A 23,911-nucleotide genomic window follows, 5' to 3' on the forward strand; every position below is an offset into this window, starting at 1 on the left:
TCACGACCTTGGGGGGGAAAAAACCACGTGATGAACCACCCTTCAGAACACCATGTATGTGCCTTGTGGGAGGAAGGGGTGTAGGGACCACCCCCCAGGGTGGGAGCAAACTGCTGGACTTCTTACAGACTGACCCTACACCATGGTGGCTGCTCATCCAGCTCAGCAGCAGCAAAATGTCCACACACTATATTTGGCTGGGATGGTCTTAATCTCACAGAGAAGCTTGACCTGTAGCAGGTGCTTGGATATGTGCTACAATTTTACCAGATAAGCACCAACACCCAAAACAAGTGAGGTCTTTCTTTGGGGGCAGGGAGGGAAAATGAGGGGGAGAGGCAGAGAAGCTCAAGAAAGTGGTGTTAGTACTTCAGACATAGAGTGTACATCTTGTGCAAGATCCTTTTGGCCAGAAGGACCAGTTACTGCACCTAGACTGTTAAGTCTTCTCCTAACATCTGTCATGACAGTAAGCATCTAAAATTGTGCCAAAGCAGATGTTTCAGTTCTCCGCAGCACTGTTTAACTCTGATCTTGCAAGTGTAAGATGGCATGGCTGCACCCTGTGTTAGAAACACTACCATGAACTCAGACCCTGGCTGGTCTTCCCAGTTCACCATCTGACTGAGCAATACAAATTTATACACTTGCTCTTATGCAACTTCCTTCCACTCCCCACGTAGAGCTGCCTCATCTACTACCACTTGCCCAGGAAGGAAGTCAGGACACTTCTTCAGCTGTAATTCAGACGTAAAAGCTTAGGGGCCATTCATTCTCTAGCTGGACAGTTTGTTTACAGGAAGACAGAATGTCAACAACATTCGCAATCTTTCCCTTTCAACTCATGCAACTAACAAACTGGTATAAAGGAAATGCAGCGTAGAGCCATGGTTTGTCTAGCAGAAGCTAATAGCAAATTGTTTTGATCAATATTAAACCTGTATTAAATGCACTTACCTCTACTTGCATTTAAAAGGCTTCTTGTAAATACAAGCTATAATTTATTGCACTTGTCACTGTATATTCATCGTGCTGTATCATTTATAGAAAGACTGCTTTTTTAAAAAGTTTTTATTTAGAAAAAAATCTCAGTGTAAACAATTGTACCACTTTGATTTTATACAAGAAACTCATGAGATTGTGCTTCACTAGAAAGTTGTTAAAAACATAATAAAGGCTTCCTGAAAGGCAGAAGTACACACCTTGATTCAATACATCTGCCAGTACAACACTTAGCTTTCACTGTGGCTTTTTCACCTTCACACATTTTCAGACTGAACAGAATCAAAAGTTCTGGACAGACAGTGAAGTGAAGAACCAGAAGAAATTCACTGGTTTAAAAGTTCATTGATGTTTTGCCTTTTTGTTTTTTTAATAAAAAAGAAAAGCAACCCAACTTATTCCATATGATGGACAAAACCCAGCATCTTGACAGATTAGTCAAATTAGCCTGTAGCAATCCTCATTCCTCATGAGTTTCTGTGCACGTGAGACAGCAGAATTCAGTCCTTGGTTTGCTGTTGCCTTTGTATCATGACAGTTCTACAATGTAAATTCTTTGGCTTTCAGTTAAGTCTAACATGGAACATCTTATGCACCAAAGAATAGATTCATATTATAATCCAAGACACCACAAAGTGTGTGGCCCTAGCATTCAAATTTATCAATGCTTACAGCTTGGAAAAACGTTAAGGCTCGAGAAGAGGTGGGGGGGAACTATTTTACACTACTGCACAAGAGCTGAATGGAAAAAAAATCTTAAACATCGTATTACTTGTTGTTCTCTGGGTACTCTGACTAAGGAGCAGGTCAGCACAATGTCTGGATTGAGGCCGGGGTAGGAAACACGTCCTTAGCTCTGGAGTCTGACTGGTCATTTACCATTAACGGGGGCAGTTATAACAGCACCTATTTTTCACTCTGGCTCTAGAGAAGTAGAGCATCGTTGTGCCTCTGGAGCTGGATGGCAGCAGCCTATGGAAATGCACCTGACACATGTACACTGTTGGCATCAGTAACGTTCAGGCACATGTTACAGTACCATCACTTTCATTATGGCTAGACCTCCCATGCTGAGAGGATTAACAGGAAACAACCAGCTCATGGTGGCCTGGTATCTTCCAAAGGTGTGTGTGTTTTTGACCTTTCAGCAGCTATATTAAGACAAATAAGGATTAAGTACAATTCTAGAGGCAAAAGTGACTCAACACAGCTGTAGCTTTTGCCTTTCTAGTAATGGTAAGCAGTTTGTAAGGATTACTTTTTAACCAGATCTAACCTGAAGACGAAAATATTCTACTGCTGCCCTTCAGTTGGTTTTCTTAACGTATTTTGGTCTCAAAGGAAACCATTTACACTTCATTGCAGGAATGCAGAAATGCAGTGCAACTACCAATGCTGAAAATACTCTTGATTTGCACAGTAACTACTTGTTAGCTTTCCTTCACACACACAGAGACATGTCTCTAACACACACACAAGGGGAAGATACCAAAGTTTAGTACATTCAATTTCCTAGAAACAAAGAAACAAAAAAAGCCCCACCCCCCAAATACACTATTTGAAAATTAGCAAAGATAGAAATCCCTCAGCTACTGTACAGAGACAGCCAGGGACAGAGCATCCAGACTTTTATTACAGTTCATCCCTTGCCTGACGCAAGACAAAGTTATGCAGTGATTTGAGGTCTCTCGTTCCATTGTGTTCACTGATTTTCTTTCCACCTCGGAAAAGCAGAAGTGTAGGATAACCACGGACCTTCAAAAGACACACACAAAAAAAGAAACTTGCTATTAATGTTCAAACTTGCATCCATCACTCATATTTACCTGATTGTGAAAAGCCATCAAATCCCTCTAAAACAGTAAGCCATTTTAATTAAAAAAAAAAAAACAAACCCACAGCAGAACTTTCAATGCCAACCTGCAATTTCTGAACATTTTTAAGAGAATGGGGTAATACATGTTCCTCTAGGCTCTTGGAATGACAGCCTTCTTTCTTCAATTGTCTGCCTAACAGCTCTGAAAGACATTTTTTTTCTAGGAAGAGAATTCGGAATTGGATACCGCAAGACAGCTTTAGTGGTTTCAGAGAGGTTTCCTGAAGTAGGGACTTCTTCAGCTTTGTCCAATAATGGAAATAACCAAGCCCGAACAAACAGTTCAGGAACAAAATTATGTCACCAGGTGCCTCTTTTTGGCTAACAGAGACCACAGCTGTACTGTCAGCAGGCACCTGGAGTGCAGCAGCCAGTTGGGCTGCACACTGGAGCCTCCAACATCTGGTACACAATACTGTCCCCTTCATTTCAGAACTTTCACGCTTACAGAAAATCTGTTGCAGATGTTACGTTCCACAGTGCAGTCCACTTCTGCTATTTTGACATCAGTCAAACCTGGAAATTGCTCTTTGGCAAGGTTCTCCCAGGTTGGAGCCAAGTTCTTACAGTGACCACACCTAGAAACAAAGGAGGGAGATTTGTTTAACAGATACACTTTCTACTTTATCTCTACTGTCTTGCTGCAATTGCTGTAAGTTTAACTAGCAGCCTTTCCTATCCCCTAATGATTTGGCCCTCCAACTCCGTTGCATTATTATGTCAGTAAATGAGCTAAGAAAAGAAGTGATTTTATTTAAGTTAAGCACTGAAGTACTTTCTGGCCTTTGTTGGTCTTGCCTAGAATGGTATTCTAGATCTCGGTACATTAACATTTTACCCCACAGAGGAATATGAAGCCAAATAAAGACAAGCACAGAGAATATTTGAATGGAAAAAAAAAGATCTCTTGGAAACAAAAATGCTTTTAGGAAGACACAGAATGTCTGTAGAATTAATTTTTCAGGTAGAATATGCCAGTCATGCTAAAGCTACATAGCCCAAGTTTTAATTAGTTAAATGAGATGTTAATTTCCCTATTAAATTTCTTCCAGTTCCTAATTTCTTCCAGTTCGACCATTAGCATTAATTTTGTTTATATTTTGAACTTGGCTTAGTCAAGTTCCTAATGTGAATTTCTTACTGCCTTTAAGAAGAATTCCCAAAGCACTTTAGCCTTTAAATCTGCATTGCTTATACTATTCTAACCCAGCTGCACCTTAATTGGGTTATTAAAACAGACCCATAATTGCCTTGAGGCTGAATCAGGGCATTTACAAAAATAATGAAAGATGTCTCAGTAGAAGTTTTCTTAATGCAAGCCAGTGTATATTTAATCTACCTTGTTAATACACAGTGACAGTATAAAAGCATTTCTGACCACGCACAAAAACTACTAGAACAGAACGATTTTGTGCTTACAATGCAAGTTAACATTAATATTTATCCAAAACTAACTGAAGGGCAGAACTAGAAAGCAACATAATAGTGTTTGCTGAGCCCTACATAAGTTAATCCACTTGGAAGAGAATATGGTCATTTATATGCAGAGCACTACAGGCAGTCATAAGCCTGACTTTCAGAGCCAAAACTAGGATACGAGTTACATAAATATAGGAAGTATTTTCCTAAATGGTGGCTTTCTGAGCATTGCAGCCAGGCAGCACACACTGGTGACTCTACATCCTGAAACCACTGTTTCTCAGCCTGCCATCCAGCACTGATCCTATCTGTGAGATCCAGCAGCATCCCACGATAGTCTCATGGGATGAAGACATGGTATTGTTAATAAGAGATAATCAAAAGGAGAGAATTTCTTGATCTCAAACTCTCCCAGAAAAAGTTGCTCCAGGTAATGAACTAGTAGATATGCCAACAAGCCCTTGCTTCAGAAATCAGACTGGAAGCCACTCTTGAGCACAGGTGTTAACTGAATTTCCCAGCCAGTTCTGCAGGTGAGGCAGAAGCAGCACAGGCACAGACTCAATCTAAGTCCCTCCCAGAGTAGAGGGGATAAAGGCAGTGGGGAAAGAGCAGTAAAAGATGAGGGATGTGCACGTTATGGGCAGGACATTTCCTAACCCAGTGGTGGCAGATACTTGCTCAAATCCAAAAGCATATCTTACAGATGGAAGAGAGCATAGCAGTGGTTCTCAAGCAGCAAAGGGTGACAACACTGGAAAAGCCTCCAGCACTGAGCTTAAGTGAAATGAAATGCTCCCAGGTTATTCTTGCCTACACTAAGAAACACATTCATGCCTACTGTTGAAGTTAAATGGCAGTATTTTTGAGATGCCTGAGCATTCTAAATATGGGTGGCATTTGCTTGTGTTGCTTTGTAATGGGGCCTTTTGTAACCTAAACAAAAGATCTTTTTATATTTTATACACTGTGTTAATGGAATGCTAGTGATTAAATCAGAGATGTGTTATCTTTCACACAGTGGAATACAGCTTAATCTTAATCTCTCCCCCTACACTAGGCTTCCTTCTGTTGGCTAAAAGACCAGCAATGGATGAGCAAGATGGCATGCAGGTTTCATTAAATTCTGTAGAGGCACAAATAAGATGAATTCTATAAAACAGAGAGAGAAGCGTGAAACTTTCCTTTTGTCTCAGAAAGGGAATAGTTAGAAAAAGCGGGAAATACTTCTTCTACAAGTTTGTAATACTGAGGTCTTAACCCATCTGGGGCCCCAGCCTCTGCTGGATATAGCAGAAATGGCAGATGCCAGACATGACTTTTATTTCGCCCTCCAATGCGTTCCACTGGGTATCTACACCTACACCATCTGCTCTGGGTCCCTCTAAGAACATTCTGCATGAGCATACACTCTTAAGAACATCTTAAAATTGTCACTTGTGCAAATTAGTTTTTGGACAGTTATTTGGAGAGTTAATTATCCATAGCTTAATAATCTGTATCAAAACTCAGGTGCTCCAATGAGGCTTCTAATGAGGCTGGAGAGTGCCCTAAGGCAAGCATCCTCTCCTTTCTCAGTACTGAGATATGGTGATATACTCCCCTCATCTTACCCTAACCCAGAGATAGGAGCATGCTGCACCTGCAAAGAGAGCTTCACTCTCCCTGTTACCCCAGCAGTACCTGGAGGCTGACATGGTAAAGCTTCTGTGTCAGCCTTTCCACAGAGAAGCAGCTCAAGGGAGCTAAACAAGACTGAGCTTTTTTTTGCTGTGACTCTTACCAACACACACATTTTTTCAGCTAATTCACGGTTTAGATCAAGACAACAAATCCAGTACTACAGTAATCATTGCACTCACATCTTAGCCAGCAATAATCCTGAACAGCAACAGCTGCAAACTTCTTACCATGGAGCGTAGAATTTAATAAAGGTGATCCCCCTAGCAATGGTTGCATCAAAGTCTTTTTCAGAGAGAGAGAGCACTGCAGCCTGCCTCTGAAAAAAAGAAAAGGAGAAAAAAAGTCAAAACATTTTGTATATACAACATCAGTCTACTGAGCTTTTACATTCCTAAAAGGGAAACTGGAATTGGAAAAGATAATATTGTTGGTAATATAAACAAGAGTAGCAGCAGCAGACCTGCCTTTTACTTCTCAGCAACTTTCCTTCCCTAGAGAGATGTAGAGAAAAGAGCGTTTTACACTGAATCTCATCCATAATTGGAGAAACAAAGCTTTCCTATTTTCAAAGGATTTGCCTGTATCCAGATTTCCAGTAATTGTAAAAAATCACCTTAATTTTAATGCACTATGTTTCAAGGAACAACCCTTACAGGAGCTGGCTTCAAGCAGGTAATGGACATCTGCGGTTTTAATGAGGTATTCAAGGCATATAAGTGATGTCTCAAGAGCTGCTCTCTTCTTTCTTCCCCTGCATTGCATTCACAAAAAAACTGTTACCAGAAACACAAATTTGCCTGTCAAGAGGACATCACAACACCACACTTGCATGGGTGCCAGGAAATGTTTCTACTCCTGATAATATCAGGAGCAAGGGAATGATGGGAGGAAAGCACATTGCTTATAGTCTCACACGACAACATGGAGCTGAAACTTCATTTTTTGCATGAGACCTTTAAGGGTGGGAGGGATTAAAAACAAATAAATGTACCTCATGCCTATAAAAGCTTCAAAATCAAATGAAAGCAGAAGAAAAACAAGATCACAGCTGACAGTATTATCAATTCTATTTTAATCCCAGTAAGTTTTGTGAAGCCAAAAATAAATTTGAAAATCCAAATTATCCAGTATCTTTAAACATTTCTGTAAATAACTGTTAGTTCATGGACTTATTTCACTATGCTGAAGTGCTATTACCTCTAAATAATTATTTAGAAATTAGAAATTATATTTGTATACTTTCTAATTATTAAATAATCAGAAATAATTAAATGAAACAAAAAGCAAGCACTATGCTTCTACTCTGCTATTCCTAAATGGCTATCTAAAACTGATGTTCCAAACATAATATACAATCTAAGATACAAAATTGAAAACCTGATGAGTAACAACTTTCCCATGATTTGCACAGTAAAATGAATTTTAAAGATCTGTAGATTACTATCAGAATAGCAATGTGAACTATATAACCACAAAAATAAATTTAATATCAGATATCTTAATTTTAGCTTTGTGTCTCAAAAAAAGACAATCCCATAATCTGAGCATCTGCTTGTCACACTGCCTTAATCCACTGGGATCATTTTTTGTATGATTTTAGCCATGTCTGGCAGTAGAGAAGTCTCATGGATGTAAAAGTACAGCTTCTGTAAAAGGGCTGCAAGTACTTGGGCTATATAAAACATGGGGGAATCCAAGTAGGGGCTCAACACTGGGACACAAATTTGGAGTGGGAACTCATTGCCTTTGCTGCCTGTGGTCAACTGATGGCAAATGCAGTGTTTGCTGGCTACAGGGGCTGGCCCCTTGTTTCAAAATTCCTGAAAACAAAGAGTCAGGGGGTCTGAAGATAAAAGTTGTAAGGATAAGCTGAGTCCTACACTATGTCTACTATTATTTGGCAAAAAAAATCCCCCAACAATCCTTTCTTCCTTGTGTGTGTGCTGGTGAATGCAAAGCAGAAGTGGGAATTTGTGTCACATGTGGTTTATGTTATTTCTATAAAAATAGAAAGACAACTAATTACTTTTAGCATTGTACTAACACCAGCTCATTGAGATCTTCCAAACATGAGGTCAATTAAGAAAATAAAAATTGAAGAGCATGACAATTGCAAATCTATGTGGTCTGTAATGTTCGGTAAGCCACTTTATGCAAGATGGGTAATGCTGCTGGAAAAGTCAGCTGGGAAAGGTAATATTTTCCTGTAAGAAGCTGCATAGAAACTGTATTTATATTAGTAATATTGTTGCCTAATTATTTAAGTAAATTCTACAGCACAAGGGGGTGTAAATCCCTGTCCCTTATTTTGTAGGCAGAAAGTATGTTCTGCACATTTCATGAAAAATTACGTTTGATATCCATCCCTAATTTCTCAGCCTCACCAATTTTTCATTCATCTCCAAGAAAAATGACAGATGAAATGCCAAACGGATTAGAAAAGACAGAAAATTATGTGACATGAACTACAATTGTACAAAGGTTATTTCTGATAATTTCTTCACAACATAAGCCTGTAGTTCCAACAACCAAGATAAAAATAAGTCTCCAAACACCAAGGAGTTTTCTTGTCACAGGGCACATTACCTTACCATATTGGTACTGGTCTTCATAGTCTTTGTTCGTTGCTTCTGCAGATAAACAGATTTCTAAGTATAGAACCCTGGCTTTTTTTAGGGGCTTAGCAGTCTGCACCATTCTCCTGGATTCAAGTGTTAATCTTGCAAGAAATGTTCATCTCTAGAGTGGTGAAATATACTGTCATACAGACTCAGGTGCCAGCAGTTTCACTGGCCAAAAAGACCACATTTATGCCTGTATCTAAATAACTTATTGCAGCCATAAAATAGAAATCAGATTTTTTTTCCTTCTCCAATTCATCAGGTTAGTAAAAGTATCTCTAGGATTTGTGATCTGATTCCACTCATTAGTTACTAAAAAAAATATCCAGGGCAGTATTTGGTATAGTTTACATCCAGAAATTGTCAAGCTATCAGAGAGAGAGAGAGAAATGCATGGAAGACTTAGACAGGCAGCTAAAACAGTCTCAACACCTTACATTGCTGCAGAGTGCAAGAGCACTTACCTCAACAGGGGTGGGCTCTGCAGGTGGCTGTGGGGCTTTAACAGGTTTATCTGCTGGTGGCTCTTTCCCAGAGCTCTGCAGTTGAGAATCCACATATTCTTTCAAGGAATCAAAATCCCTCTTCCCTTTGTACTGGTCACCCTACAATTAGCAAATAGTTTGTGCAACCTTCTATATGCAGTTGACAAAGCAAATAAATAATTACTAGTAAAACATAAGATTGCCAAGTGTAAGCAAATAAATAATAAATATGATTATCTAGTTCTTTAACTTCTCTATGACATTCCATTCACGCCATGTCTTCAGCTTTTGCAACAGATTCTTTAGCACCCAAAGGGAACAATCTAACATTCCCTTGAAATGAAAGATATTTTAGAAACACAGAAGCAAATTTTTGAAACATTTCCACTTTGACCTTTTGGTCTCACCCTAGTCAGCTTTTTATATATTTTTTTTTTAATCTAACTCTACTACAAGGAACAATAAAATACCCACTGTGGTTTGGGTGTGGTCTCTGTTACCCTGTGAGCTCTACGCAGTGCTTGACAGGGCTGAAAACTTTAACTTGCCTGTCTCTGGACTACACAGTCATTCCTCTGGCCTACACACTTGCCTCAAGTCGTTGGAAAACCCAAATAGTAAGGCATTGCACTCTGGGCACCTAGGTTCACCTGGGAGCAAGAGACAACAGCTGTCTGCTGCAGGGCAGACATTTCTAATGGCACCACTCTCCCAAAAGTCTAATCCTATTTTTTAACCTGCACATGAAGCAGTCAGCCAGCCAGATCTTTGGGAGGCCACAGTTTACCTTGGATGCTTCCCCATATTTCAGGTACTTTCCAAATCCAGAAAACAAACAATCAAGAGATTGTCAGAACAGGAAATCAGAGCACTTGTGAGCAGCTTTTAGTCTCAAACCTACTGTCGGCCCTCTCCAATTTGGTTCTTGCATGATTGCCCTCAGGGCTGTCTGTGAAAATTAGTATTAATTTTCCTGTTCAGAAGAGACATCATATCTTTGAGGCATTACATATCCAATTTGAGTAGAATTCAAATAGAATTCAAATAGAATTCATCTAGAGATGCGGTCCTATGTGGTGTGGGCTGCAAGATTTCCTCTTGCAGACAAGGAAGACTCTTTAAGAAACAACATACAATCTTCCATACATTAGAAGGAAGAACAGATATCTCTTCAACTTTCCTTTATCATTGGAACTCTTTCTACACATTTTCCTTCTTTTGTAATTGATAATGTTTCCTGTAACTACTGCCCCTTTTCTGGCACTGGGTGTCAGTCAATCCCTAAGGAGCAAGAAGCCTGTACCTGTTTGTTTGTACCCATGTCAGCAGGGCAGGGTCAGGGCTCCTCCCATAGTATCTGCTGCATCTCACCACCAGCAGTGGTGTGATGCCTGTGGGAGATCAGGGACCGGCCGCAGGATATCTCGATGTTACGGGCAGACAGAACCCGTCCCCTTTACCGTTACTTAGCCCCGCATGTTGTTAGCCGTTAACCCCTGTTACAAATGACCCTGTCCAACCGTTAATAAACGCCATTTACCGTCCACCACATTGGTGCATGCCAGTACTTGGACCCAGTGGCAAGAGGATTGCCGCCGTGCTGTTCCCGATCCAGGTTGCCACGCCCCAAGCGGAGGCAACAGATGCCAGACTTCAGTTATGGCAAAGGGGATGAAGGTATTACAGACAAGGCTGGATGACTGAATCAGTTCTCCTCCTTCCCCTTACTGACCAGTATTATGGCTGCCAGAGAGAGTTTCAGAATTTCTGGGCCAGATTATTGGAAAATTGTTGAGGTTGTTCTGTGTTTTTTCAAATATATTGTAACAGCCCATGGAGGAACATGTGATTTTGGAGGCAGTATTCCACCAAGGAATGCCACACTGCCAGTGGGGAAAGACAGTTTGATCTCAACTGAAATACACTGTTCAGATTAATGGCCGAGGTTCAGCTCTACCAAATACAACAGCAGTGATTTTTTTTCTTTCACTGCACTCTTGATTGAAATAACTCCAAGGAACTGCAGTTATTACAATGTTTAAACTAAAGTTTAATTAACTAAAAAACTTCTAGCCTTGGACATGCCTCCATGCTTGATTTGAGCACTCCCTCAGCTTCCAGTTGTGCTGCTTGAGGTCACAAAGCTGCACACTTATTGCACACTTATGTGAATCTGGTTTGGATTAAAAACACAGGGGCTGCTTCACTTAAATTCCCTAGTGTCTGATCTTGTAGGGGTGCTTATACCAAACCTCATATGCTATGTACTTGCAGCCAGTTTCTCTTCAGAGTGCCAGAAAATGGCCACAAGCAGTGGCCACTAAACCATTTCAAGTAACAAAACTTAACGTTGTACTGTAAATGTTCAAAAAGGAATGCAAGATGAATGGGAGAAAACCCCCTCATCCTTCCCTCTGCCAAGAACTTAGCACATAAGAGCTACAAGTGTAGTCCTGGGTTTTCTTGCAGGTCTGTTTTGAATATCCACTGAATATATTTCACTAGTCTTGAAATTGTGAGATATAGTATAAATAATGCCACAATTTATAATATGCTATTCAGGTACATGGTATTTATAAATATTTTACCTCTTCATAATTTCAGAATATTTTAGTTCTCTGAATTGCTGCAAGGAAAAATATCAACTGGGCCCACAAGATTCTCACTCACAGTGTCATGTGAAATGTTTGGGTTTATATAAAAAAGAAAATTTGCATCTCCAGACATCACTGAGCAGATGGGCACCACTTAGAGATGAGAACCTTCTGATACACGTTGTGAAAATTACATACTTTATTATTATTTCTATTTCAGTTATATTATTGTGTTCCATATGAAGTAAAATACTATGATAAAGTAAACCCAGAATTCTCTCACACAGCAGCATAACTGGAGATCCTGCTTGCAGATTTATGAACATTATATCAGTTGTTTGCAAAACAGAGAACAAAAACCTTTATCTGTGGACAAAGTCTACCTCTTCCAGTACCCAAATTAACATCTGACATCTTTTCTCTCACAAGCAGATTTTTTTTTTTCAGAATGTAAGCACAGTCCAAATATTATTCAGAGAAAAATGGTGATTTTTTGCTGAACTTGCAGACTCACCTTTTCACCATTCCTAAACCAGAGGAGTGTGGGATAACCACGAACTTGGGCTTCAGAGCAGACTTCATAATGCTGGGTACAGTCGACCTATATTTTGGGAATAAAATCCAAAACTATTCAGTGCCTAAAATAAACATACAACAAGCATCACAGCCTCCCTTGTTTAAAAGCTCAGAAAAATATAGGAACAAGCAACAAGGCTTGGTAAAACTCAGTACCAAGTACTGTCTTGAATGATTGTGTCTGCCTTCCAAACAGTGGTTTGGTTGTATAATTGGGAGGGCCTGTGTGTATTTGATTTATTTATTTTTTTTAAGGAGGGATCAGGGAGGGAGGTATGGCTAGAAGAAAGTAGTAGCAGTTGCAAAGAACAATGAAGACATAATTAAATATTTCAATTAAAAAGTACTTGGTATTCTCAGCTAATAAAATCAGTACATGGACAATGAGACACAAAACACTAATGTGAGAGAGCTTTAAAGTGAAGACATACTGGCTCAGCCATTTTTTAAAAAACTACTCTTGAAAGATTTCAGAAGTCATGTCAACAGTTAGCACTGCATTTCAAGGGAAGCTCCAAGTGCATAGCAACATTCAATTCTAATATAGTCTGTAAAGTTACTTGTTTATAAACTTTTCACTGAAGATCAATTCTAAAGATCAAACAGTGTTAAGACACTATTCCCCCAGATTAGATGAAGGTCATGGTTCAACCTTCTTAGAAACAGTTGTGTTTCCTGTTTACTTACAGACTTAAAATCTTAGCCAAGACATGCTTCAAGATATATTTCACAAGCTATACAGTTACACAAAATTGTCTAGGCATCAAGACAAATCTTAGTGGAAGTATTAAACAGCAACTCTCAGTAATACAAACTGCAAACACCACAGACAACTAATTAAAACAGAAATTTTGGAAACTTATTGTTTCTTTTTCTCTGGGTACCAGAGAACGGTAACTTCATAAAAATACTTAAGCAACGATTTCATCAGACAGCAAACAAGGGTATCAAAAAGTACAGAAAGATTCAAAGGAGAAAAAGCCTCTGACATTTCATTCCCAGAGGGAATTTAACTTTATAACCACCAGGTCTGAACATATACATATTTGTGTGTCTTCTCTGAAGTTCAACCGTGCTTATATGTATCTATATGTACGTCTCCTCTGAAGTTCCACTCTGCTAGCCTGTGCTGTACATGTACAGCATACCTGAATTAACAGATTTTCAAAAGCATTTAAAAAGCACCAGTCAAGCTCATTCCTCCTACTGCAGCTGAAAGTGCTGTGAGGACAGAGGCAGGGGAGACAGCAGAGGGAGAGTCCCTCTGCAGGACTGACAACACTGCTGCCATCCAGTATTTCAGGTCAGTGGAACCACTGTGAATGTTTAGGGGCATGGAAGTTGAGCCCGATCCAGTTTCCATGGTTGGCAGATACAGAGGGATTCCCATTGTGAGCCACCTGGACTTAGGTATGGGTCAGCAAATAAAGCCAGTAACTGCAATTGCCAGACCACCTCCATACCTCTGCACAGTAGTCACTCCACGTACAAGTAACAAGCTCCCATGGTAAATACACCACAGAACCTGGTTATCAACCCTAAGGGAAATAGTAAAGCAGGAACAGATATCAATTTTTAAAGTGTAAGACCCCCTGAAACCTTTTAAAAGTTTTATGGGGAAAAAGAGGAAAAAACCAAAACCAACAAAGAAATAACTCATCATAAATACCCAGTCGGGCTAAAGCTTGCTAAGGAATTCAATGCTGTAAAGAACAAATTAGAAGTCACTTTCCCACTCAAAATAAATACTGAAGTCTATCAAGTTCTGCAAAACAAATGAATAATAAAAAACAAGTCTCAAAATATTATTCCCTGCATCTGAAGTATCAAACTTATTCCCAGCTCTCTGAAATGCAGAGAGGCAGCTCTGTTTGCAACAAGGCTTTGCTTAAAATGGGGGAGGTCCTCTTAACTGTGGATGCGTGAGAAAAAAAACCATGACCGTCTCAAAACAAAAACACAAACTGTGACTATAAAAGGAATTAAGAGGTGACAAACAAAACAATTGTGATTTGCAAATCATAGCACAAAAGGCATGATTCTTGGCAGAAACATGTGTTGACACAAACCATATTTTCAAACTAAGAGTGCTTCACCTACCTTACCAATTTTGACAGTTTCGGAATGCTCAAATACTTGAGCCAGCTGCTCCCAGGTTGGGGCCAAAGCCTTGCAGTGACCACACCAAGGGGCAAAGAACTTGATGAAGTGATTACCTTTTAAGTTAAAAAAAAAAAAGAAAAAAAATATTTAGCTAATTTGGAATGAACTTGGCTGCAATTAAAGCCGAGGTACTAATCTCAGGCTGCAAATTTATCATGGTATTTCCTGAGTTAAAGATAGGAAACACTGTGAATCAAAAGCCAGGGCAAAATACTTCAGCAATTAGGTTTTCAATACTGTATGCAGTCCCACAGCGTTGCCAAATTTCCTGAAAATTCAAACAGCTTCACAATCTCAAGCCAACAAATGAGGTATTAAAACTGATACTTTTAACTTAACCATTTCCCTTAGTGTTTAATTTTACCAGTTACTCTGTTACAGAGTAGAAAGAACCACCAAGGAATATATGTTGATAACAGGATAAATTGAAGTGTTACATTTCAACTTCATGCAATGGTGTTTCCAAATAAATTATAAAGTCCATTAATTATCTGAAAAATGTTGTTCAGTTTTCCATTTTTCTTTTTCTGTCCTGATCTTTGAATTTTCACGTCACCTACTCAGAAATTTCTGCCTTTAGTAGACACTTGTGGCATTTTAGGCAGAGGAGAGTCCCTGTGCTATCTCCTACTAAGGTTTAGTTTAAAAGTATATATTATTGATTGCAGAGTACCAGAATATGCAATTTCTTTCAATTAAGATTAATTAATTCAAATTGCTGCACATTTTTGCATACATCAAGGCAAGGCTCTGTTAAATGAAATAAAAATGAACTTAATTAAAATAAGGGGAAAAAATTAATTTGCAGGAAACACCAGCAATTGGAGAAAAGCTCTTTTTAGCAGAATTCTTCATAATCCTTTGAAGACTGCTTTGGGGCTGATATTACTTGAAATAGTTTCTAGTTTGAAGGCTTGTCCACAAAGGAAGGTCAGATGAAAGGCAATACAAAATAACCAGGAAACAAACTGCAGTAATAGTGTACTCTAACTTGACTGGTCTGCATGTGCAAGACTTTCAAACTGATTGACATGCTCTGTACTGGTTAAGTAAACTGCAAAATCAAATTTCCCATGAATTAATAAGAACACTAGTCAAAATCAGGTATTCTTTACCATGTACTCTGACATACTCTCCTCAATAGAAAACAATATAATTTATTTTTGTCCCAGAGCAGCAAAAAGGTGAAAGGAGGCTATTTAAGAACAGAGGTCAACTTTGCGGGTGTAACTGCTAAGGCTCACATTAAATTTAAGCACCGAACGTCTCGTAACTGAAGTCAAGAAAGGACAACACATTTACAGATGACTGTAAACCTGTTTAACCATCAGATATGACCATGAGAATGTCTCCTCTATGAAGGCCAATGGATACATAATAAAAACACTTAAAACATTTACAATGCACTGAACTTTACAGTCTGAGAAGGTAGTTAAGCTGACAAATGCTTAGCATATCCCTGATGGCTTAGAGGAAATTAATTGAGAATTTTGATTGAATTCTACATTAAGCCAGACATGCTGGAAAATTTTAAGTTAGATGCACAAAATGCTGAAAATATTTCTAATGAGTTAATGGTTACTTTAAGAAGTTCTAGTTCAACCTCCCTAGTGATTTCAAATGGGCAAACACTTAATTTTATCCAGCCTTTCTTTTTCAGATAACAGATGGAGAAAGTAGGATTCTCTATTGTCATGCCAGCCCAAAGTTTGTATTCTAAGATTTTGCTCATTGTCTAAAAAAACATCATGTGAGTGGTGAAATTTCCCTTATTAGGTATTCCTCCTGGCATTAATTTTAAAGCTTCCAGACAAAATATTTTTTAAAATAGCCAAACAGACAAAGTGCTTTGCCCACATTAATTCTGGAGGAAGGAAGCTAAACAATATCAAATAAAGGGCCAGACTGGAGTGGGATGGGGGCTGGAAGGAGGAAGCAGGTGGATTACACTTATCCAGAATAACAACCTGGGAGGAAGAACAAACCAGCACCTAGGGAAGGAGCAAATGGAACTTGCAAAAACACAAAGTGGCAAGGCTGTGACTGAGCAAGGAGCTCAGGAAAAGAGACAGTTTAGTTGAGCAAGCCCCACTAGCTCCTTCTCTGAGGTTAGCAGCCATAATTTTACTGCCTTCTAAGTGCTGCACTTCAACTTTCTTATAGTCTGCAATATGTAATTTAACCAGTGCATTTTTACATAGTATGCCATGTAGTTACTTCTTTCACTAGGTATTGCTGGAAAATAAATGTGAGAAGGAGGTATCTTGAAAACGAACATTTCTGGCTCAGACTTCCCACTACTAATGTCTCTGTAACCAAGTTTCTCTTGTTTGGAAAAAACAGTTACCTTCTGCTATGTGCATCTTGAAATTGTCTGCTGAGAGTTCATACATTCCCTGCTTAGGTTCAGGGGCTTTTGGTGGTTCCACATCAGATTCAGGGTCCTATTCACAAGAAAAATTAACTTTTATTTCTCTTCTACAGCAAATACACAACATTTTTTTGTTGTATCACATCATTGTGTGATAGTGCCATAGACTCTGAAATTTTAAATTCCTAAAGCAATGTCCTTATTTAGCTTGATTTAGGTACCCAATGTTTCCTAAAAAACAACTACATGAAAGCAAAAGGTGAAAAGGACTGCCACATAAATGAGAGTTATCAGAGTCTGTGGAATACCCGTCTTTCACTGTGCTCTAGTACAGTCACAGGGCACAGTAATTGCTGTAGCATTCATTGCATCACCATATATTAACACAATTTATATAACAGTGCCTCCAGAGCATCACACATCAGCCACAACTGCCATCACACCCATTTCAGTGGTCTCTGGGCTATTCAAAAATAGTGCAAAAGCTATTTTCTGCTCCCCTAGTGCCAGAAGGAATGCTGTCTACCTAGTGGCTCCATGAAAACAGTAACAATGGAAATGGAGCAAAGACTTAATACATGTAACTTGCAAGAAACTCATGAGCATTTCAGCAAAAGCAAGTGAATACTTTCTAGACTCTAACCCTAGAGCTGAAAAGAACTTTTTAGGAACCTCAACATATATTTCTTAAAATAATTTAGCATTTAATGTTCAATTATTAAAAATACCATGTTTGTTTAAATGTAATCACATTCTAACTGTGGTTCAGCAATCACTAAAGCTTTCTTTGATGAGAAACAGCAATCAAAAATTTAATTTTAGGCAAGGTTTGACTCCTGTATGTGAATGATACCCCTAAACTTAAGGATTTTCCTAGTGATGGTATTAGCGTATCTTACTTAACTTTCTTTAGGCACAATATTATCAGAAGGTGACTCAGCTAAAGATGGCATCCATGTTTTAAGAGGTAATTAAGCCCAACACAAATGCAATTTATAATGTATTAGAGCTAAATTGCTTTTCTTACTCTAGAAACATTGTGGCATACAGGTGTCAAATGCATTGACAGCAAGGACAGTATCTTAAAATGTCAAATGTATAAGCATTAAAACTGCATTATGTACTGTAATTTTAAAAGCAGGAAACAGAGAGCAGGTCACAGGATGACAGTTTTAATTACTACTCTGACTTACTTGTAAGCTGTTTCAGATTGATACTGCAACCTGGAGCAGATTTCCTCCTGGAAATTGAAACCTAACTTAGAGAAATGATAGATAAGTAAGCCTGCAGAAAAGATTATTTCTTTTTCACTTACAGATGGTTCCTCATTTAGTTTCTCCAACATCCAGTTTTCCAGTGCCTGGAAGTCCCTAGGGCCTTGGTATTTCAGAGGTTCTTGTCCCGGTTTAAGCAACTTTAGCCTAAAGGGTCAAAATTGAGAGAAGAGTGAGGCAAAAATTTCCACACAGGAAACATTCTCAGAAAGATAATGTGCTTTGCTAATCCATGGCAATGCATCTCAGGCTGCAGTAACAGATCTCTTGACTATTAAGTCAGCATCAGGCACCCCTTTCCGATTAAAGTGTCATGGCTAGAATTTAGAACCCTTCTTCTTTCCCATGTAAGCTTTAAGGAGATTTTTAAAAGAGAAAATAAGACATACCAAGTTAAAAATCAGCATAGTGTAATATTACTTTGATCAATAAGAAAAATCAATTTAAAAATTGCAGCATTCAGTTCTATTAATCCTACTTCAGTTTATCAAAGAGCATCAATTTTGTTTTGTTCACCTCTCTCCATCACCAAAGGAAAAATATCTAGCACTTATTTTCCCAGAAATTTCTTTCTTACCTTTTGTTCCCTGTGTAAGGCTTGTCATGTGGTATTAAACTGATTAAAAACACATTGAGACAAGTCAATAGGACAAGAGGATAAGTGACTTCTTGTAGGCATCCAGACTTCATGATTGCAACATTCATTAATCGCCATCAAAACATTTTCATAGACTACGTAAAGCTTCTACTGCAAATTTTAAGTTAAAATTGGAAGCCTATTTAATAAAGGTGTGATACTGCATTCTGACCTAGTCTTATTTTTTAAAGCAAATCAGACTTTCAATTACTACTGTCACCTAGCCCTCACTTCCCCTTGACAAGCTGTCATTTTGTACTGCTTCTTTAATTTCTTGAAATGTTTTTCTCACTCTTCTTGTTCCACAGTTGGAAGAAATGAACATATGAAAAGTGTTTAAAAACCACATAATGCAAACACATTCAAAAGAGATAGGAGCTCCCACTGTTTTTTCTTTTCAAGGTACTCTTGAATGTTCCTTGTGATGACAGAAAGTCAGAATAATAAGGAAGGGGGAAAAAAAAGAAAAAGAAGAATATCTAAAACACACATCCTGGCAATACTTACTGAAAAGTAAGAAAACAAATTCAGGTAACATCTTAAAGAAAGCTAGCTGCACCTTTATTTTCTGCAAACAAGGGTAAATTTTCTCTAGTGCAGTTGATAGAGTATTTATTTTGCCCTACCAAGTAGTCCTGAGACAACTGTGAAGCGCAGGGACCTGCTCAGCCACTTTTTCTCTGAGGGGATAAAAAGGGGATGCAGCTTTTCCTTTGACAGGTGTTTAGGAAAGCAGTATAGAGATCAGCATAACCTGGATTTGCAACAATACCTCTGCCTGGGGAAACTGTGAAATTTCCCTTGCTGGAGGATTTTAGAAACAAGCTAGTTCAAACCTGACTCAAATAGAAAGAGAACTGTTACCATTAATTCCCCTTCATTGCTATATTTATATACCTAGCAGACGACTGCCTTATTATTTTTAACTTTTTAAACAGATAAAAGCAAGCACTAACTATTCCTATACATTCAATGACCTTAAAGAGGAGGGAGGGGAAAAAACCCTCCAGCAATTACACATCCATTGACTGTTTCCTATGCAAAAATCTCTCCCACTCTGTTTCAAGAGGAAGGGCACCATAATATAATCTATGCAAGCAGGCAATGACAACCAATGCTCACTTCTGGAGATATGAAAACAGAACTGTAATATTCATTCTTTCTTGGTATTTGTAGTGGAAGCAAGACACACACTGCCCTGACAATTCCTGACTGACTGACAATTCCTATCTCAACAAGGACTGTGCTATTTATAACTCTCAACTTCTACTCAGTCACACGCATCTGCGTCCAAGTGGGTGCAGCCAGGAGCGAATGAAAAGTTCAGGCTGTTGCTGGGGTTGGCAAAAACACCAGACAAAGTGAGCAAAGGGAAGTAAACTGAAAAATACAGGCTGTGGAAGGGCTACAGATAATCATTGATACAATCTTCACTTATCCCCCCTAAGATGAATAAAAGGATCCCATCCATATTTGCAAGAAGCTTTAAAGAAGACATGAGTGAAAAATAGATCCTTTTGCTCCTTTTCTGTCAGTTTAAAAGGGAACACACATCTAACCCAAAGGCACTGACCTCTAACAGATACTCTAGACCATGCTCTGCCTACCAAAGCTGAGGTAGTAAGACATACATCCTTGATAACAGCATAAACACAGCAACCTTAAAATACTTGACCAATATAAGCAAATGTAGCTAGAAAAAAATCCACACAGTATCACCACTGATATGCTGTGATACTATTCATTTATTGCTTTATGAGCACTTAGTTCACTAAAAATCTAAGAGACCACCTATAAGGCAATTATGAAGGGTGCAGTGTACTGAAAAACTTGTGGCAAGTTACTTTCAAAAGTACTGTTAGTAGAAACCAGCTCTGTCATGCATATCACAGCTGCACAATGTACTGTTGCTTCAGAAAGAGGTACTCCCACACAAAAGAACAAGAAAATTCTGGACTTCAGCTAAACACAGCCACCTTCCAAGACATAAAACAGCTTCTTGAAAGAAGAAAAAAAAAAAAGAAAAAAAAGAAAAAGCCGAAGAGTACTATGTATCACATGATACTTGGCAACATTGCAAAAAGGCTTAAAATGAATATAGCAGGTCCAAAGGGCTACAAAGAAACCCAGCAAAAATATAGCTTAGAAGTTAGCTCCAAGAAATTGGCATAGGATCATGGAAAACTGAAAAATAGGAGCAGACTTCTTTCTATACTTACGTAGGGTATCCTCGCACGCCAAATTCAGAACACAGTGGAACATCTACAGTACAATCCACTTTAACAACATAGACCTGTGGGTTTTCCATGTTGTTGTATTTATCTCCCAAATCATTCCAAGTTGGCTGGAGGCGCTGACAATGTCCACACCTGTGACAGAAGGGACAAGATACTGCTTAATAGCTGCTCCCACTTAGAGGGGAATGAGCCCATTGAAAAGTCATATGCAGAGCGGTGATTTCAATAAATTTAAACAAGTTTTTAAATCAAAACTTTTATCAGCTAGATCAGAAATCCTCCATACTCAAGCACTGCACACTAAGCAACAGCAAATGCTATTAAGAACTGCAGCATGCTGCAAACACATCTCATGTAAAAATCATCAAGATCTGAGAATCTCTTGCTAATCTTCTTTTACAGTACAAATCCTATGAATACCCCTCAAACTTAGTAAGGCTATTAATCAAAGCCCTGTCAGTCTTCCAGCATTCTAGAAAAATCCTGCAAGGTTGCCCAGCTTTCTTTACATTCTAACATTTCAAAATTCCTTTTTTTTTAGCAGTCGGTAAGAACACAATAGTTTCTAGCCTCTTTGAAATGCCACTTGCACTTCCATGCTTCAGAGGAATTGTAACACACAAGTCAAGAAAGATCACATCCAATTTCATGATACAGTTTCCCAAAATTTGATTACTCTTGTGGGTCACTTCCAGCTCAGAATATTCTGTGAAAATGCTCCCATCCTATGCTCTGCCCCAGCAGGACACCATCAACTCTTTATATCTGCATACACACAGAAAACTGGCCTCATACAGTTCCTACAATAGCACCTCCCCAAAAGCAAAAAATAGCTATTATTCTTCTCACTGTTTTCCTAGTCTTTCAAATCATTATAGCAATACTCTATTCTTCAAAGTATGATGGAAAGTTTTAAGGAATGGATTTTCATTTCTCTTTAATGGCTGCTTTTGCCAACCCTCCAAGACATCTAAGAAATACAAAGCTGGAGTAACAGAAAACATTCTCAGACTGACAGTATGACAGCAGTTACTGCTTGGCATTACCCACAACATCTACTTTGTAAGCAACAATTAAATCACACAAGGACTTTGGAGAACTTTGCTTGGACCTAAAATAATTACACTCATACAAATGATTTTGAGTACACTCGTAGAAAAGTTGCATGGATTCACACCTTTCTATCCTGAGATCATTGAGAGAAAAAACTAACCAACCAAACAAAAAAACCCCTGAGATTTACTTTAAGATAAAGATTTTTTTCTGATGTTAATAAGGTCCTGTAACAGTCAGGCACAATGGGTCACACATGCTCCCATGATCAGGCCAAATACAATCTCCCATGTGATCTTATTCTGAATTGTCCTGGTGAAAGGATACAATGTGTTATTATTAAAATCAAGTATTCCTTAAATATTTAACTTCTGACCGAAGTCCCTCCATAGCCAACTCCTTCACAGAGCTTGAATTAAGAGGAGAATTTTGGATACTCTTATCCCTTCCCCTAGCAGATGCAGTGATTCAAAACACCAAATGAATACTGGCTGGTGTTAGAGAACAGAGCATGGAAAACTAGGTAAGGGAATACCAATTAATTAACCTCTTGTTTTTTAAGCACGACAGAGCTACCTTGTCCCTATTTAAAACTATGATCTCTGCTATACACACCCCTTTCCTTCCTTTGGATTATGGAAGCTAAAATTGAGAATAAAGCAGGAAAAATGTTCCTATCTGAATCAGTAATCAACTAGTCATTCCCAGTTTGAAAAAAAAAAAAAACCAACAACAAAATAGTATTATATAGAAGGAGATACATGATGGTCCTGAAAACACTTTTTCTGATGTTTCCAAGGAAATATATATAAAACCAAGGAGGGCAAAATCAAAGAACAAGACCATGCAATATCACGGGCTTCCCTCAACCCCATGCACCTACAGACTCCTTCACTGCTGCTACTCTACAACACATCAGTGGGGCTGGTGGAGCTGCTGGGGACAATGGAGACCTGGGTGTCAGTGATGAGTTCTGCTCTATTATCCCTACATGATCTAGCAAGTCATAAGCATGCACAGCCTCCAGTGGGAAGCACAAATGAAGATCTAAAAGAGGCTAACACAGACATTTCTGGGGGCCACTAGTGGAACTTGAGCTCTGCAGCCAGCAAGGGCAGCTCCACAGTAAGGTATAGCTCAAATCCTTATCCAGTTAAAAACACAGACATGGTATAAGCAGCCCAGGACCATTCTTGCTCTGCACAGAAGGAGTCAACTGAAGTGAAATCCAGCCAACAGAGTTCTATTCAACAACAACAAACTCTGGTGATCAATTCTGCTGCAGCTCAGTGGGCTTGCCAGATTTACCAAGTAAGAACATATGTTGAAAAGACCTGTAAGAGTCAAAATAATAAAGTAAAACTACGCAGTTGAGATGATTTCCTGGTAAGGAACCAGGGGAACCTCCCTCCTCTGTAGAAATGGAACTGGCATGGCAAACAACTTAAGAATACTTTGTGCCACCAAGAGAGTAACCTGTTTTGTCCCCAGGTGTACCGACCAAGTGGGACAGCCTTCTGAACAAAAATCTTATGACATCTGATGGCAAGTGACTTGGATACTCTTCGAGTATACTGCCATCTTTGAAACAAATGTAGAACCCCACCTGTACCACCACTGTTTCTGAGGCCCTCTGCTACATTTGTTTCAAGAATCTGGAAGAGAAGGGTGGTGCTGGCTCTAACCCAGCTCTAACTGGTAGCATTGATGATGCAACATTAGCAGCACCCACATAGATCTGAAAGACAATCCCAGCTGAATGTTGGGCTGTTTGCCTAGGAACTACAGACAACAGCCTGTGGGAAGCATTGGGAGATTAGCACATCACCTCAGAACAGGGCAAGAGGCTCTAACACAGACTCCAGGACTGTCAGGCTGCCCACCCTGATCCCACTGACAATTAAACTACTGGTGTAAGTG

The 23,911-nt window shown here is 38.9% G+C and overlaps 1 protein-coding gene across 1 annotated transcript; it reads right to left on the minus strand.

Annotated features, from left to right (window-relative positions):
- Positions 1-1,053: 1,053 nt before the first annotated feature.
- TXNDC5 (thioredoxin domain containing 5) lies at positions 1,054-21,070 on the minus strand. Its single transcript, XM_014308612.2, has 9 exons — positions 20,921-21,070; positions 18,106-18,211; positions 16,767-16,863; positions 14,357-14,472; positions 12,195-12,281; positions 9,066-9,206; positions 6,208-6,296; positions 3,327-3,456; positions 1,054-2,757 (listed from the first exon to the last, which is right to left on the minus strand). The coding sequence occupies exons 1-9, from the start codon at positions 21,007-21,009 to the stop codon at positions 2,635-2,637; spliced, it is 978 nt and encodes a 325-aa protein (XP_014164087.1). The 5' UTR covers positions 21,010-21,070; the 3' UTR covers positions 1,054-2,634.
- Between the last annotated feature and the right edge of the window lie 2,841 nt (positions 21,071-23,911).

This window comes from Geospiza fortis, unplaced genomic scaffold, assembly GCF_000277835.1.
Source record: "Geospiza fortis unplaced genomic scaffold, GeoFor_1.0 scaffold219, whole genome shotgun sequence".
In the NCBI taxonomy this organism is placed as follows: Eukaryota; Metazoa; Chordata; class Aves; order Passeriformes; family Thraupidae; genus Geospiza; species Geospiza fortis.